Source organism: Stigmatopora nigra, chromosome 13 (assembly GCF_051989575.1).
Source record: "Stigmatopora nigra isolate UIUO_SnigA chromosome 13, RoL_Snig_1.1, whole genome shotgun sequence".
Classification (NCBI taxonomy): Eukaryota; Metazoa; Chordata; class Actinopteri; order Syngnathiformes; family Syngnathidae; genus Stigmatopora; species Stigmatopora nigra.
In genome coordinates, this window is record NC_135520.1 from 10,150,457 (window position 1) to 10,166,613 (window position 16,157).

The following is a 16,157-nucleotide window of genomic DNA, read 5'->3' on the forward strand; positions in this document are numbered from 1 at the left end:
ACTTTTGCTACTTGAATTTATGTTTGTTCTTGGTTTCTGATCAAATAAAAAAAATGCCCTTACAAAATGTGCAATTTTTACTCCAGTGCCTTTTTTTATGATTATTTTTTCCTCCTCATTGTGCATTACTTGGCTGTAGTCAGGTATAACTTATTCATCCATTCATTCATCTACTGAACCGCTTATCCTACCAAGGGTTGCGGGGGGTGCTTGAGCCTATCCTAGCTGACTTTAGGCCAGAGGCGGTGAGACCTAAATTTGCAGCCAGCCAAGGAGATGGACAACCATACACTCTCACACTCATAAACTCAGGGCAATTTAGAGTGTCCAATCAGCCTACCTTGCATGTTTTTGGAATTTGGGAGGAAACCGGAATACCCGGAGAAAACGTGGAGCGCGGGGGGCTTCTGTAAGGTGTTTTATGAAATTGCATTGTCCCTATACAATTACATTAAACATGACAAAACAAGGTAGCACAGTGCCTGAGAGTCAAGGCTCTGGGCTCCATGTGTGTGTTTATGTTCTTCCTGTGTTATTGGGTGCCAGCCAATTGAAGGGCACAAGGAGATGAACAACCATTTTTGCACAAACTCATACCCAGAGACAATTTAGAGTTCAATCAGAATACCATGCATTTTTGGGTGATGTGGGAGGAAACCAGAGTACCTTGAGAAATCCCACGCATGCAGGGGAGGCTGGCACCTGATTCAGTGTACCACACCTACTGCCTTTGGTGGGCTACAGTGACTCTTGTGAGGATACACGGCTCAGAAGATGAATGAATGAATATAAACAGCTCTCTACCACCACATTTTCTAGCTCGATTTTGCATCACCTCAAAATCTCACAGCTGACCCTTTGCATCCTTCTCACTAATTTTAACCTGTGACCTAAATAAAGCTTTGAGATAAATTAAGTGCCCCAAAAAGTTCTAGGACATCACATTTGTTTCAGATTTCAACAAACTGGCAAGGGTGGATAATAACAGATTCTATTTAGTCTTGGTTACTGAAACTGAGTTGGGTATTTTTTGTTTTAATTTTTTAAATGATAATTTTATTTGAACTTAATTAGAATTTACTTCAGTGACAAAGTAAAAATTACAATAATAAATATAAAAAATAAGAGGAACAATAAAAAAAAGAATGCTTTCAGGATCAGTGGTTACTACAGTGGACAGTTATTGGAAAAAAAAGACGCTTAAAACGTTTGACCCTTCTAAGGGCAAGTGACTGTTAATGGTAATTAAAATTTTATTCATTTATTTTCTCAACCGCTTTATCTTCACAAGGGTTGCGAGGGGTGTTGAAGCCTACCCCAGCTGACTTCGGGCACGGGTCGGGGACACCCTGAACCGGTCGGTGCAAGCCGATCGCAGCGCATGAGGACAGAGACCCAATTAATCATTGATTCATTCTTTCCTTTTTTGTATTGCTTATCCTCACATCGATCATGGGGATGTTGGAGCGTATCGCAGCCAACTGTTCAGTAGTAGGTGTGAATTCTCAATTTCTTGCCAGCTAATCGCAGGGCACAATAAGACGAACAACCATACACGCTCACACTCATACCTGGAGGCAATTTAGAGTGCCCAACCAGCCTACCATATATTTCTTTGGATTGTGGGAGGAAACTGGAGTACTCGGAGGATAAACCCACATGCAAGCTCCCAATACTAACAAAAAAAATCGAATTAAAATGAATATAAACACAGCGGCTCAGAGACCGAGTGGTTAATGTGTTGGCCTTACAGTTCTGAGGTCAAGGGATCGATCCATGGTGTCCGATGTCAGCTGGGAAAGGCTCCAGCACCCACAATGACCCTTCTGAGGATACACAATGCAGAAAACGAATCAATGAATGAAAACAGAAATATGCTCCGGTTATTGCTCCCAAAAACACAATTCTTGTGCAAATATCATATTGTATCTTATTGGTTTCCATTGCCAAAGACAGATGTCCTATCCAAACTGAAGGAAGGTTGGCTATCAATGCTTATCTTTCAGCACAATTGATGGGACAAAATGTCCAATCCCCTTTGACTGGAAGGAGTGAATGAATACAAGTAAGTAAAAGTTAGATAACTTTTTCTTGAGACCAACTGAGTGACTTCTTTCTCCTGAGGGAAAAGGATATCATCATATTCTGGTTTAGAGTCAGATACCAGGCACGGAATTTGACAAGTGGCATTTGAGCATAACAAATCTCATCTCCAGGGAGAAAAAAAAACACAATTTATTCAATTATTTTAGAACATTAATATTGCAATAATCCTATAGAGTTAATGCTGCCATATTGTTATGAAAGGCAATGCTTTTCAAAAAACTACATTCAGCGTAACTTTGTAATATTAATAATAAGGTTCGAAAATTTCTAGTACAAATAGCATTGTTTTAAAACAAACGTAATATCAGGCATCATCCAGTTACCTCTATTAAATAATAGTAATACCTCTACTTGAGGGCAAAACTACATTCTTCATATCTGCCTGTCTAAAAAATAATGATAAACTACGGTATATTACACAAATAAAATAAACACTTTTCACTTAGAATAAAGCATTGATTTGTAACCATATTGCTCGATCATATTCACATTTTTCAATACCAATCAAAACATTTGAAATAAGTAATCATAAACCCTTCCATTATATTCTCTGTCTGCATATTCATTGCATACAATATAGAATAAATCGTTCTCATCTCACTGTTGAAAATATATTGATCACACTATAGTACACACACTGTAATGGTAGATGTGTTTAAAAACACAGCTTGAACTCAGTCATTTTAAAGGTTTGTCTGTTAAATACATCCAGAGAGTTTCAAGTTTAGAAAAGTAAAATATTCCAGTTCTTGCAAATACAACATAACTCGCTGCTTTTGACAATGATAGATCGATCATGTAGTGTCCAATCGAAATTCTGATGTGAATTGAAATTAGTTTATCTAGAACAAACATCCAATCCATTAAAAAAAAATCAAGTGCCATCTAATCACCCTTCTATTGCCAATTTAGATGAGTTTATGACTAGTAAACTAGCAGCTCATTCGCTCATTAGCAACTCCCCCATTTCATGTTATTGGCAGCCAAGTTATTAAGGAGTCTCTGACGCACTCATGATAGAGTTACTTTACATGTGAACATGCCAATATTCTGTATTGCAGCAAAAAACTTTTAAAAACTAAATGATTTTCAAACGTGGTATCGGTACAGTATCAATACCACACAATCAGAATCGGTAACTGTTGCTGAAAAAAAGTGGTATCAGTTCAACACTGATATGGATTTTGTTGTATCGTTTCTGGAGTGGATTGTTCTTGTGATCATATATGTTCAGTACATTCAACATTAGGTAAAAGAGAACAACTGTAAAAATATGTATACAGTAATAGGCTAGCCTGGCAAAACAGCCTGACTTTGGCAATGTACAAGACACATGGCAAGTCAGGCTAGTCTTTTGTAGTTTTAATTGGATTTCACCTTCAGTCCAATCTGTAGAGGCAAATCATAGCACAGAAAGCGGGATTTTGTGATGCCTCATGAATATGGAGGTGTCATTGTAATATTATAGTGCTGTATCGCTAGAGTTAGTACAGTGGTACCTCTACAAATAAATACTTGAACTTTTTTCAGTTCACAAAATGCTTAGATATGTAAATTATTGTTCCAAAATATGAAAATTTGACTAAATTGCAAAACATCTAAATAAGTTTAGTATATAAATATAACAAGGAAATGCTGCAATGCATGCTGTAGACTTTACTTTCTACACTGTAAAATCTACAGCCATCATGCAAGCCATAATTACAAATTATACTTGTTCCAGCAACATCCATGCTAGGGGCCTATCAGTCCTAGCACCAGTGGTTGCATCACAAGGAGCATTACGAGATAGAGAAAGATAGAGAAGGCGAGATTTGAAAAAAAATCTAAATAAAACAAGTGATTTTTGTGGGAAAACAACAACTACAATGCCCGCCATCACCAGTGGACGAAAAACCCTGCCATCACTTACATCACTTTGGGTAGTGACTCTGACATCATGGACGAGAATAAAGTGGGATTAAAAACCTTTTTTGGGTTTATTTTAGATAGAAAAGAACTATAGGTTGTGGCTCAGTGAAGTTCAATCTATCCAATTCAGTAAAGTACCCCCACAGGGAATGTGGGAAGAAACCAGAGTACCCTGAGGAAACTCACGCAGGCCTGGGAAAAATATGCAAACTCCCCACAGGTGCAGCGACCTGGGTTTGAACCCAGTTCCCCCACTTTGAGGCCGACGTGCTAACCACTCAACTGCCGGGATGACCCCCACCAACCCTACCCCCCTGTTTAAATTAATTGAAAATCCAGTGTTGTCAGTGTCAGGCAATGAGTTACACAAGACACACATTTGTTTACAGTCTGCCAGAGTACAAAATATAAACAATGTTCCTTTTCCCATTAAGAAAGAGTTTGTTATTCTTTTTAATAGTTCTATTGCTGAATAATGATTAATTTCCTGACCCATGTATCGGTAGTTGTTGTATTGCTGCATTGATAATTTATCATTATGAATTTTATTCTATCAGGAGGTACCAAGAGGTTTCCAATATACCATGTACTCTGAACATCGATTATAATATCTAGCCCAAACCACAAAAGACCAGACTGATTTGCCATCTAACTTGTAAATGGCAAAAGTAATGCTGGGTTGCCAGGCTAGTCAAACCTGTAGTTCACAAATACAGGAATTATATCATTCATTTTTAAATATCTATCTAAATATCTTAAACCATCAGTGGCTGTATTTCCTTACAATCTAGTCTTAGGATAACACTCATCACATAAAAATAACTCATTTGATAAAATGCATGATAATCTCATTTGGTTAGCGATACTGCAGCTGAATGTGGCAAAGTCACATGAAGGCAATAGCAAAAGCGAAACGCAAGATTACAAGAACACGGACGGATAAAAGGTTGTAAATTCTTTAAACTGTCACCTCCTACAGAGAAAGTTGAAGAACGTCTCTACCTTACTGGAACCAACACAGCTTTGGTGTTGAAAACTCAACCGGAAGAGGAGGAGGATGGGGAGGATGATAAAGAAGATGAAGATGAACCGGGAGGTTGATACTCAGCACCTGCACCATGTTCGGTGACCATAGCCTCTGAAAACGATGTTATTTCTTTGTTCTTTTCCTTTCTGCTTCCAGTACAGACAGATCTCTGGGCTGGTTTAAATTGCCAGGTAACTTTCTTGGTTGTTGACGACTGCTCACCTGTGGTCGTTCGCGCCTCTGCTGTTGAAGCAGGTCGATTGGCCAAGTCTGATGAACCAGCATTGCTATTTTGCTCCATTTTAATAAAGGACTCGTCCTGGACACAAGGTTCTGCGGTTTCTCCAAATGAGCCCCAACGCTGTTCTGGTGCTGGTCTTTTAGGTCGCGCTATTCCAGAAGATTTAGCTCCAGTGGTTGTGACTCTTGAGGGGCGACTGAGCCCCGAGTCAGAAAGGTCTGAGTCCCAGTCACTGTCACCTGCCACTGAATCACAGCCCAATACAGACTCATCAACAGGTTCAGAGCCAGAACTTTCCGAGTCTGACTCCCTGGGAAATAGAAAAGATACACGAAAATTAGTAGAGTTTATATCACTTTTTGGCTCCCGATACCGACACCCGGCAGTGTGGTAGATGGCATATTGGTAAATTTGACATTTCCCTTCCAAGTTCATGCATTGGATGAGAAAATTTTGTCATAGGTAGCTCATTTCTCAACCAATTTTTACAGGTTATTTGTCTGTGTCAATGCATCTCCTATTTAATCAGTGATGTCCTTTAATTCGCTGCCACCCTCCCCAATTCAATTAGATTGGACATCTACAACTGATAAGCTCTAAATTCACAACAGAAACATGAATGCATGCCACATAATTGGATGTCCAAGTTGGGTAGTAATATAAATTAAACCTTATAATATTGACTTTTTAATCTATGAACATTACAACTTGAATCTCAAAATCTTAAGACCTTGTTTTTGTAGGCCTATTTTTTTCCAATTTATTTCTGTGGTCCTAATTCTCCACCAAAACCAAGTGTTCACACAGAACAAAATGATCAACACTAGGAAAAAATGAACGATTAAGACAAAAGGATTCGTATCTCTGATATTATTATATATTAAACGAAACACACCTGCCACTGTATGATGTTGATCCTTCCGGGCCTAAAAGTAGGCAATCTGGAGCAGCAAGGTACACAAAGCTATCTGTACACAAAAAGTCTCCTTCTTCTGGTTTACGTGGGCCAAAGTGAGACAGCCTAGCATCAGGTTCCATGTTGGACTGCTCCAAGTGTGCTTTTCTAGGGTCAAAGTGTTGGTGTATACTCTCTTGTTTTATGTCTTGAGTGGAGTAATCCGGAACTGCGGAGATCTCCCCTTGTCTTTCAGATACAGCAAGATAAACAAAGCTATCTGGTTGAGCAAAAGGGTCAATATCACCACAGTCCAATCCTGAGCTTCTAATTGGCTTATGATATGGATCAATCAGATGTTTGATTGGCTGCCTCATTGGAGATGGTGGCAGAAGGGGATCATTCCCCATTACGGTAACTTTTCGTTTCTGCCGCATTGCTTCAGACTGACTTGCGTCTTTGTTGTCCAATGAGGATTTGAAAATTGAAAACTGTCCTCCTTCCGTTTGGTCTGTGCTTTTTACGTCACGGCTCCCTTCTGAGGGACAAAGATTCCCATCTCTTTTTATATTTTCCTCAATGTCTTCAGGAGATGTGGTGCTGAGGAGTGAGGGGTAGCACCACTGAAGTTCAGCAGACTCCTCCCTGCCCCATTCCTTTAAACATCCATCCTCTCCCTCCTTCTCCAAGGACGTGTTGCTGCTGCCTAGGTCGGAGCCACTGATAGGCTGGTCGCTGTCAGAGCCAGCCCCTTCCTGGCTCTGATTGGATGATGAGAGAAAGACGCCACTGGAGTCAGATACTAGCGTAAGGTTGGAGTCTGGAGAGCTGTCCTCTTTATTGGGGCTGAACAAAGATGGGACAGTTGCTTATCAGTATTATGTCGTTGACTCAGTAGTACCAAGTAATTTTCCTACAGCCATAGATGGATGGTGACCCAATTATAAATTTAGCTTGTTTAAAAACACAGGGTTGAAATGTTAGTAAGGAAAGTTGTGGCCAAACATTAAACTCAAATGTGATCCTATTAGAAGATAATGCAAATAAAATATAAAGTTAATAATTTGTTGGCAATTCTCACACTTCAAGTGCATTGGACATCTACTAGTTGTAAAATACGTAATTCAAAAATACAAACGATAACTGGATGTCTATCATTGTCAATGGGACTGTTAGAGTTAAGGGTTAAAAATATATTTTATTTTTAATTAAACCATCTAATGAATTTATTATGATTATTAACAGTTAGAATGAATGTTTTTGGAATTTCAACAACAACAATGCAAAACAGCTTAGTCCGTTGTCAAGTCTGAATCGACTGACATCCTACGCGAATGCCTGTTTGTGTATATATTCTAAAAACCTAACACTTGACTTACTGTAGGCTATAAAGATTATAATTTTGCCTGCCAATAATGTTAAGATTGATTCTCACCTGATGCTCACAGTGGAGGTCCCAGCAGGAGATTTTAATGACCACCCGACAGTGTCTTTCTCTGTGTCAGTAACTGGTAATACCATGGAGCTCAACTCAAGATTGACCTGCGACCTGCTCCCTACTCCTGCAAAACATTAGATGTGATTAAATCAAGATCCGAAATAAGCAGGGGAGATTTACGAATCAACATTGCAAACCCACATAAGTAACCTTAGCCCTTCTACTTGTTGACATTCAAAGTACTAATCATCAAATTACACTCTGTGCTCCTGCTGTACACGTGCACGTACACATGTGAATCTGTGTGATGAGGAATAATGATCATTAGATTATATTGTATTGTGTTGCCGACAGCCCGGCGGATGAGTGGTTATGAAATATTTTTACATACTATGTATGGATGCAATGGATGCTAATTTATCTATTACCTAACATCAATGCCTCAGTTTAAAAGAACATTATTAAGAGCATTCACAAATAAGGAAATACATAACTTTGGTCACTTTTTTAGTGCTCTAACAAAAGTAAAATAATGTACTTATATGAACTATTCAGCTGATTTAGCTAAAATGGCCATAGTGCATTGATAAATGTTATGTATGTGGAAATCCCATAATATTACATTAATAATATAACTTTTTTTCTCACAAGATTACATAAAGTTACACAGTATGATGACTTTGATCAAATATTAATGACTTCTCGTAATATTAAAACTTTAATATCGTATGAAATATGACTTTATTCTCATAATATTTCAACTTAATTTTTTTGCTCTATCCAAATTTTCATACTATTTTTGTTCGTAAAATAATGGAGGGTTTTTTGCATTTCACTCGTTAACTCGTTCATTCGCCTCTACTATTCAAAGTGGATTTGAGGTCTAGCAATCATTGTCAATATCAGCCAATGAGTTAAAGTATGTACAGAATTTAGATAAAGATTCAAAATAAAACAATACATGTTCTGCCTACCTGTCCAGACAGAACTTTTCTCTCTCTGTGGCCTGGGGTGTGTTTGGTACATGTCAGCTCGCTCTTTCTGCGACTCCAGCAGTGTCTGGTATAAATCCTGGGTGTCCCCGTGGCTCTGTGACAGATCTAGGTGCTCCAAATCAGAATCCAGTTCTCTCGCTCTCCTCTCTAACTCTGTCAAGCTGAGCTCGGAGGCCGCAGAGGAAGAGGGATGGGAGCCTCCAAAGCCTACAGGGGGCCGAAGGAGCGGCCAACGTTGAAGAGAACCTGTTAAAGAATCCGTATCATCTCCAGCTTCTCCTCCTTTCTCCCAGCCATCATCCCATATAGTGTTGACCATCTCAAGTACTGAATCCCAACATTCCATCTCATGTTCCTCTCCAGAGCCTGCTCCATGTCCTCCTTTCACAACGCATTCTTCATTCTTTGCCACCACCACCTCCACTGTTTTCAACTGGCGTTCTTGTTTTCCATCCTTAGTATTTTCTATTTCCTCTTCAAATACTTGTTTGATTTTGTTTACAGTCTCTTGATCTTCTTCTGATCTTATTTTGATCTCGTCTTGTTGATTTTTTTCCACAAGATATTTTTCAGCCGAAGCCTCCACAATATTGTCCTTAGTTTTACCACGACTCATCTCATTTTCTTTTCTCCCTTGTTCATCATTATCACCTTGTCTTTCTTTGGATTTAGATCTCTTAGTTTCTTCCTGGTCCTTGTAGATCCTCCAGTGCTCCAGGTTCTGTTCTTTAAGGGACGCTCTGCCCACTAAACCAGCTCCTAGTGATTGCTCTTGATGGGAGGGCTCTTTTAGTGAGCACCGGCCTGTGAATATAGTAAGATCTGTTGAAAGCGGGTTCTCTGAGTGATGGCCTGGACGGAAATGGAGGTGGGAATTTGGACGGCGCTTCTCCAAGGCAGAGATTACTGATGGAAGCGGGGGAAGAATAGGAAGGTTATGAATTGCACCACCTTGTCGAACAGTCCTCTTTCTAACCATAATGCGGCGAGGCCAGGTGGACTCGATGCCCTCAGCCGGGCCTGTTGAGTCAAGATCTGCAAGCCCTTTTCGAAGCCTTGGGCTAAGCACCCCAGGTCTCAACCCTGTGGCTGTGCCAGGGCGAGATCTGCCACTGGACTTGGATGATTTGGACTTCTGGCTTTTAGATCCTTTTCCAACATGGCCCGATGTCACCTTTTCCATGTCCATAGGGTTTATCTTAACTTGATCTGGAGGAGTAGTTTCAGTTTTATCCACAGCCTCTTGATTTACCTGAGTCTTATGTATAATGTTGTTGTTTTCATTTTTGGCATTATCGTTTTTAATTTTAGTTTCCATTCCCTTATCAAACCCCACTTCAAGAACTGCCTCCTGTGCAGAAACAAGAGTGACCTCTTTTTCAAATTTAGCTTCTAGCGCAGAACCTGGTGCCAAGTTTAACTTTGTTTCTGTTGCATTTTCCATGGGATTTGTAATGTCCTTTATTTCAGGCCTTGTTTCAATGTCTGCCATTGTTCTAAAATCATATACAGTTCCATCATCAATTTTATCTCCAGCAACAACTTGATTGTCCACAAAATACGGGGTAGATGTAGTAGCTGCAACTGTTGTCTCTGGTTGAGCAGGAGCTCTTCCAGATCTTCCTCCAGCCCTTGTTCCTCCCCTTGAGCCCTCTCTATTTACAGCTTTTGACATATTTTGTACCTGCATTCCAGATTCTACATTTCCTTCAAAATCCCTCCCCCCTGCTCTTGTTTTAACCTGTGAGCCCATTCTTTTGTCAGCACCACTTTTAAAACTAGCTTTGGCATCATTTTCATATTTTGTTGAATTTCCAAATCTATTTTTTCCATGTATTCCTGTCATAATGTCAGCCTCAGCCATGCTTCCACTCCCACTGACTAATCTTGATCCACTGCTGACTAATCTTGATCCATTGCTGTCAACTAGGCCTAAACCCATATTCCCATTGTCAACTTTAGAAACCATTGAGTCTGAGCCGACTTTCGAACCAGCTCTATTCCTACCCACTGCACCAGTGCCCATTCTTGGGGCAGCATTTGGTGAAGGTGAGGGTGAAGGTGAAGGATGGGGAAGTAAAAGAGGGGTTGTGTCTAAAGCCTGTTCAGATTCTAAAAAAACAGAGTCTCTTTCTGAACGCACAGGGACCTGTCGACCATATCCAAAAGTCGCAAAACTTGTTTCCTTCCTCTCCCTTTCTCTCGCTCGCTCTCTTTCTAATCTCCCTCTTTCTCTCTCTTTTTCCCACTCCCGTTGTGCCCATCCTCTTTCCATTTCCCTCTCTCGCTCCCTTTCCCATTCTCGCTCTCTCTCACCACAGCCCCATCCACCTTGCTCTCTGAGGTCCTGCTCAAGGTCATGCGCAGAAAGTTGGACCAACGGGGCTCTGTAGGGGGAACGACTAAGTTCATGGGGCGGCGACATCCTTAGGCTTTGGCTTTGGGAGTAATGCCTCGGTTGAATCATGTGCGGCGGTGAACAACGCAAACTTTGAGACTGACTAGGGCGAGGTTTTGCAGGTGAGAAAAACACTGGTGTATGGTAACCAGATGAGAGAGGAGAGCCAGAGAAAGGGGATATAAGAGGAGATGTAAGAGAAGAAGATTGCCCTGCTTGGTGAGAATAGTGTCCTGGGTTTAAACAGCCGCCTCCTTGGGGTATCATTTCATTTGTAGAGATGTCCATACATTCTAGGTGTTTGGGAGGTGTAAGAACTTTCCATGAATGGCGACTATCTCTACTGTTTGTGCTTTCACCATGATGAGGGTGATAATGATGGTGGTGCTTCTTAGACGATGAAGACATTCCTGGTGCTGAGAAAGAGGACACAGCTGGAGAAACTGATCGATTGAAATGTCCCGGTGAAGGACAGACACCACCGTCGCTATCTTGGACTCCGAGTTTCAAAGAGTCATAGATGATTCGTTCATCGAGTCGGCGAACAAATGATGGGTTTGGTGTCAAAGAGCAAGGGTGAGAGTCAAACATTTCAGCTGGGGCTCTGCTACCCCTAAGGGAGCCACTGGCGGAGTAGCTAAAACTGCCCTCACCTCCACCGTCTCTCCTTCCAGATCCAGAATGGTGGTGATGATGATGGTGGTGGCTGTCAATTTGTTGATTAATACACATTGTATCATAGATAGAGCGTTGCGGCACATACCCATCACCGTATCCCCCTTCCATCATCACGTCTCGGCCTCTTACTCCTCTTTCCCCAACTGGATGTTTCTCCAGACAACATGAGCTCTTCCTGAAACAGCCAGGGCGGCTAAGTGGTTTTCCCATGTTTTGTTGGTAGGTAGCCGGTGGGAAGGGACGATGGGACAAACGGGGGTCGTTTGAAGATTCAATTGTGAAGTCTTTAGTTTAACTAGATAAAACAAATATTGACAGGGATTATAGTATGCACAACAATGGGCAGTTTGGCTGCAGCAGAATTTAAAGTTTAATGAAGAATCATTTTGTCTTCACGCTAATATTAAAAATTGAAATTGGGATCTTGACTTCTAAACAATTTCCTTGCTCAAAAGCATCACTTCATATTTCCATGATTTGAAACATGTCTGAAATTTAGACATTGGATTACATGTACTCCAGGCATATTTTTTTGTCCAGAACATGTTATTTTGTTCGGATGTTTCTTCCAGCATGAGCTTTTTTTATATTTTCTTTTTCTCTGAGTCAGTTGTGTCTTAATCCGCAAAAGCGTTAGAAAGACACGCACTGAGCACAGTGGATGGAAGACTGAATGTTGTCAAAGCTTCTTCTCATTCTTGCTCTGTTTGTTGACTTGAGTCGTCCATCTGTGAAAAGCAAACAAGAAAAATGATGCTGAAAACCATTACATTTTTTCTCCTTAACTGTCATCGTCTCGTACATTATATTTCTATTTTTAAATGCTGTCCACTTTTTTGATGAACAGTAAAATGGACTTTGACCGATTCTCACCCCTTTCTCATTCCAAAAATTTCATGTGACGTAAATTCGTTTAGTTTTTGATTTTTGATAACGAAAAAAAGCCCAATTCATTTCCATGAGTAAAAACATTAAATCATAAAACGTTTCTCATCCTACATTTTCATCCAATTCGTTTACACAAGAATTAAGGAAATACTAGTGAAAAAGTTTTTGCCAAAAAAACTTCCACCAATATGTAACAAAGCATCCCCTTTTTATCTGAATCGCCAAATCTGTTTCCAATTATGGGGGAAATGACCCAATATCATTAGAAAGTGACCAGAATGTACAGACTTACTGTACATTCTGGTCACTTTCTAATGATATCCCCAGAAATGCTCCAAATCATCAGGAGATGATTCAAAATTTACAAGAAGTGACCCTAGAATGCCCAAAAGCATACAAGAAGTGATTAAAAGTCAACAGGAAGTGGCCGGTAAGTACCCTAAAACCAACAAGGAAGTGCCTAAAAAATAACTAAATGACAAAGTAGATATCCAATTCATTCAAACTGGGAGGACTACCTGTGAATACTCTCGGTGTGCCATTCAACAGGGGCGAATTTTTATTTCAAAATGCTATAACATAAATAACAGGAAACAAAGATAATAATTCATGCTTTCATTTCATGCTATATTATATATATATATATATATATATATATATATATATATATATATATATATATATATATATATATATATATATATATATATATATATATATATATATATATATATATATATATATATATATATATATATATATATATATATATATATATATATATATATATATATATATATATATATATATATATATATATATATATATATATTTAAATATATGTATATAGTTATGGAGTCAAGGGTTTGGGTTAGAGTCGGTCCTCACTGTGTGGAATTTCCATGTTATCCCGGGCTCGTGTGAGTTTTCTTCAGGTACTCCGGTTCCCTCCCACATCCCGAAAAAAAAGTGTGGGCTGGTTGAACACTCTAAATTGCTCTTAGGTATGAGTGTGAGCGTGAATGGTTGTCTATATCTTTGTCCCTGCCACCTATTCAGGATGACCCCGCCTGTTAGTAGGTTGGGATAGGCTCCAGCACCCCCCGAGACTCTTGTGAGGATAAAGCGGTTTAGAAAGTAAATGCATTTATAAATATTTCTCTCAGTCCAACTAAGCTTTCTCTACTACCAGATGTCTCACCATTCACACAACTTCCACAGTGAATAACTTTTTTTTAATTGACTTGAAGTCATGAATTATGATGAAGGACCAAACAAAAAAGAAAATAATAGGACTAGAAGAATTATGTCATGTTTGTTTGTGTCTGTTTGTGTGTGCCAACGTCACTCTTTTCAGCTTCTAGACTAATTTTCATCTGTGATCTGGATAATATAATATACGTGACTATTCTTACATCAGCTCAAAATTATTTTTAACAAGTGAATTCTCATAAAACATAAAGAGACATGTTTATTCAGTGTCAATGCTGTGCTTTTCATGAAGGACTGGAAGTTTTTTTGTGCCTTAATTGCCTTCATTAGTAATATCCTGTACACCAAATATTGATCCCCACCCATAGTATATTCATCAATAGCTTAATTACATTTTAAAACATCTATGCATCGTTTTGTTTTCTCTCTGGCTTAATTTAAGCATCTTTAGTTTATCACCGCAGCAGCCATCTGCTCTATTTCCTCCGGTCAATAGAAAACATTCTCAAAATGACAGTTTTTTTAAGAATCAGTTGTTTCATGCCATTCCAGGAATACACTGCAAAATTATTGTCCTTACCAGAATGGTGTCTGTGACGAGCCTCTTGATGCATTTCACATCTTGATCTTTGTCGTTTTCTCCTTCTCTAGCTTATATTCCTCTCCTCCTCTTCTCTTGCTCGCCTGTGAATCATGCCTTCTGTCAGAGGAAGGTTTTTTTTCTTTTTTTCGACACGCGCTCTGCCAACCAATACACCAACGCAAAACCTCCTCCTCTACCCTTCTCTCTCCTCTTCACCTCTCTCTCTCTCTTTTGCTTTCTCACAGGTCCGTAGTCCCTCTCTCCTTCCCTCCCACTAATACTCTATATGCTACTCAAAAAATACTCAATATAATTTTTAATACTACATAAAAATAGTCTCCCATAACCCTAAAATACATTTTATTTTTTATCATCTCTTTCTGTATCATTAATCATGATAAATGTTGAAACGTGGGTCATAAAGCTAATTAAAAAGTCTTCAAAGGAATTCACACACTGCCAACCCTATCAATTTAAATGGATAGGACGTTTAGTGTTCTCAATGAAAGCCAAATGGTTAGGAAGTATATACTTAAAGCATTGGAAAATACATTAGTGTATAAGATGAGTATTAATTAAAAAAACTAAAAACTGCATAAAAATTAAATTGAAATGACTGTTATTTAAATTTTAAGGTTTATTTATTTTGTATTTTGATTCCAATTTTTTTATTTAAATAATTTAACCCAATACCAAAACTCAAAAAGAATGAATAAATCAATCAGTCTGTCTGTCCATCCGTCAATCTATCGTTTGGTCAGTCTATCGATCAGTCAATCTATCGATCGGTCAATCAATCGATCGGTCGGTCAATTGGTTGACCAGCCTGCCTACCACTCTTCCAACCATCCATCCACCCATCATCCATCCATCCACTCACCCATCTATCATCCATCAACATATCTATCCATCCACCCATCATCCATCCATCCACTCACCCATCTATTCATCCAGCTATCCTTCCATCTATCCACCATCCATCATCCCTCATCCATCATCCATTTTCCATCATCCATCGTCCATCATCCATCATTCATCCATCCGTTTATCCTACCATCCATCCATATTTCCATCCATCCATCTATCCATGCATTTATCCATCTATCTATCCATCCATCCATTCACCCATCTATCTATCTATCTACTATCTACAGTAACTGCTCCCACACACTTCTCAACATCTCTTTTTCCCCGGCCTCTTAGTTTGCCCTCTACCTCCCACTCTTCACCTCAACATTAACGCAACATGCATCAGTGTGGAGGCGGCACGGTACTTAGTCCAGGCATCAGCAGCAGCTGTAGTAGCAAAGACATCCACATAGAAAACAGCTGGCGCTACAGACCTCACCAATGGAAGATAATCTTCATTTGATTGAAAAAGAATTACTTATACCCCCATTCCTACCAAAATAATGAGAGTACCTGTTTGGTGCTTGTGCTCTTGCAGTGCTTTGTTGTTGGTTTGAAATCACGTGCTCGATGTTAATCACGTTTCCCTCCATAAGGAGTCAAGTTGAAGCCAAGAGCTTGCTGCACTTCAGTTTTCAGGCTTCAAAACATAAAGATATAAAATTAAAACTTTTGGTCAAGAATCACCAACAAGTGTGGCACAATTGTGAAGTACAATGAAATGTATTGGGTATTTTAAACTTATGAAACAAATGAAAAACTGAAAAGTGGGGCGTGCAATATTATTTCTTTTGCTGCAAATCGCTTGGGGGTATTTCTCTAGCAGTTTTGCACATCGAGATATTGAAATTTTTGCCCATTCTTCCTGGCAAAACA

General features: G+C 39.3%; 1 protein-coding gene across 2 annotated transcripts; it reads right to left on the bottom strand.

Moving 5' to 3' along the window:
• Window positions 1–2,211: 2,211 nt before the first annotated feature.
• On the bottom strand, window positions 2,212–15,862 carry LOC144206582 (uncharacterized). Of its 2 annotated transcripts, none has more exons than XM_077731629.1 (6): window positions 15,795–15,862; window positions 14,370–14,473; window positions 8,593–12,417; window positions 7,616–7,742; window positions 6,181–7,026; window positions 2,212–5,595 (listed from the first exon to the last, which is right to left on the bottom strand). In XM_077731629.1, exons 3-6 carry the CDS (start codon window positions 11,897–11,899, stop codon window positions 5,055–5,057), a joined length of 4,821 nt encoding a protein of 1,606 aa, XP_077587755.1. In that variant the 5' UTR covers window positions 11,900–12,417; window positions 14,370–14,473; window positions 15,795–15,862; the 3' UTR covers window positions 2,212–5,054. The 2 variants fall into 2 exon arrangements, with proteins under 2 accessions (XP_077587755.1, XP_077587756.1); XM_077731630.1 differs by lacking the exon at window positions 15,795–15,862 and having other exon boundaries at window positions 8,593–11,984; window positions 12,339–12,417; window positions 14,370–14,556.
• Window positions 15,863–16,157: the final 295 nt, after the last annotated feature.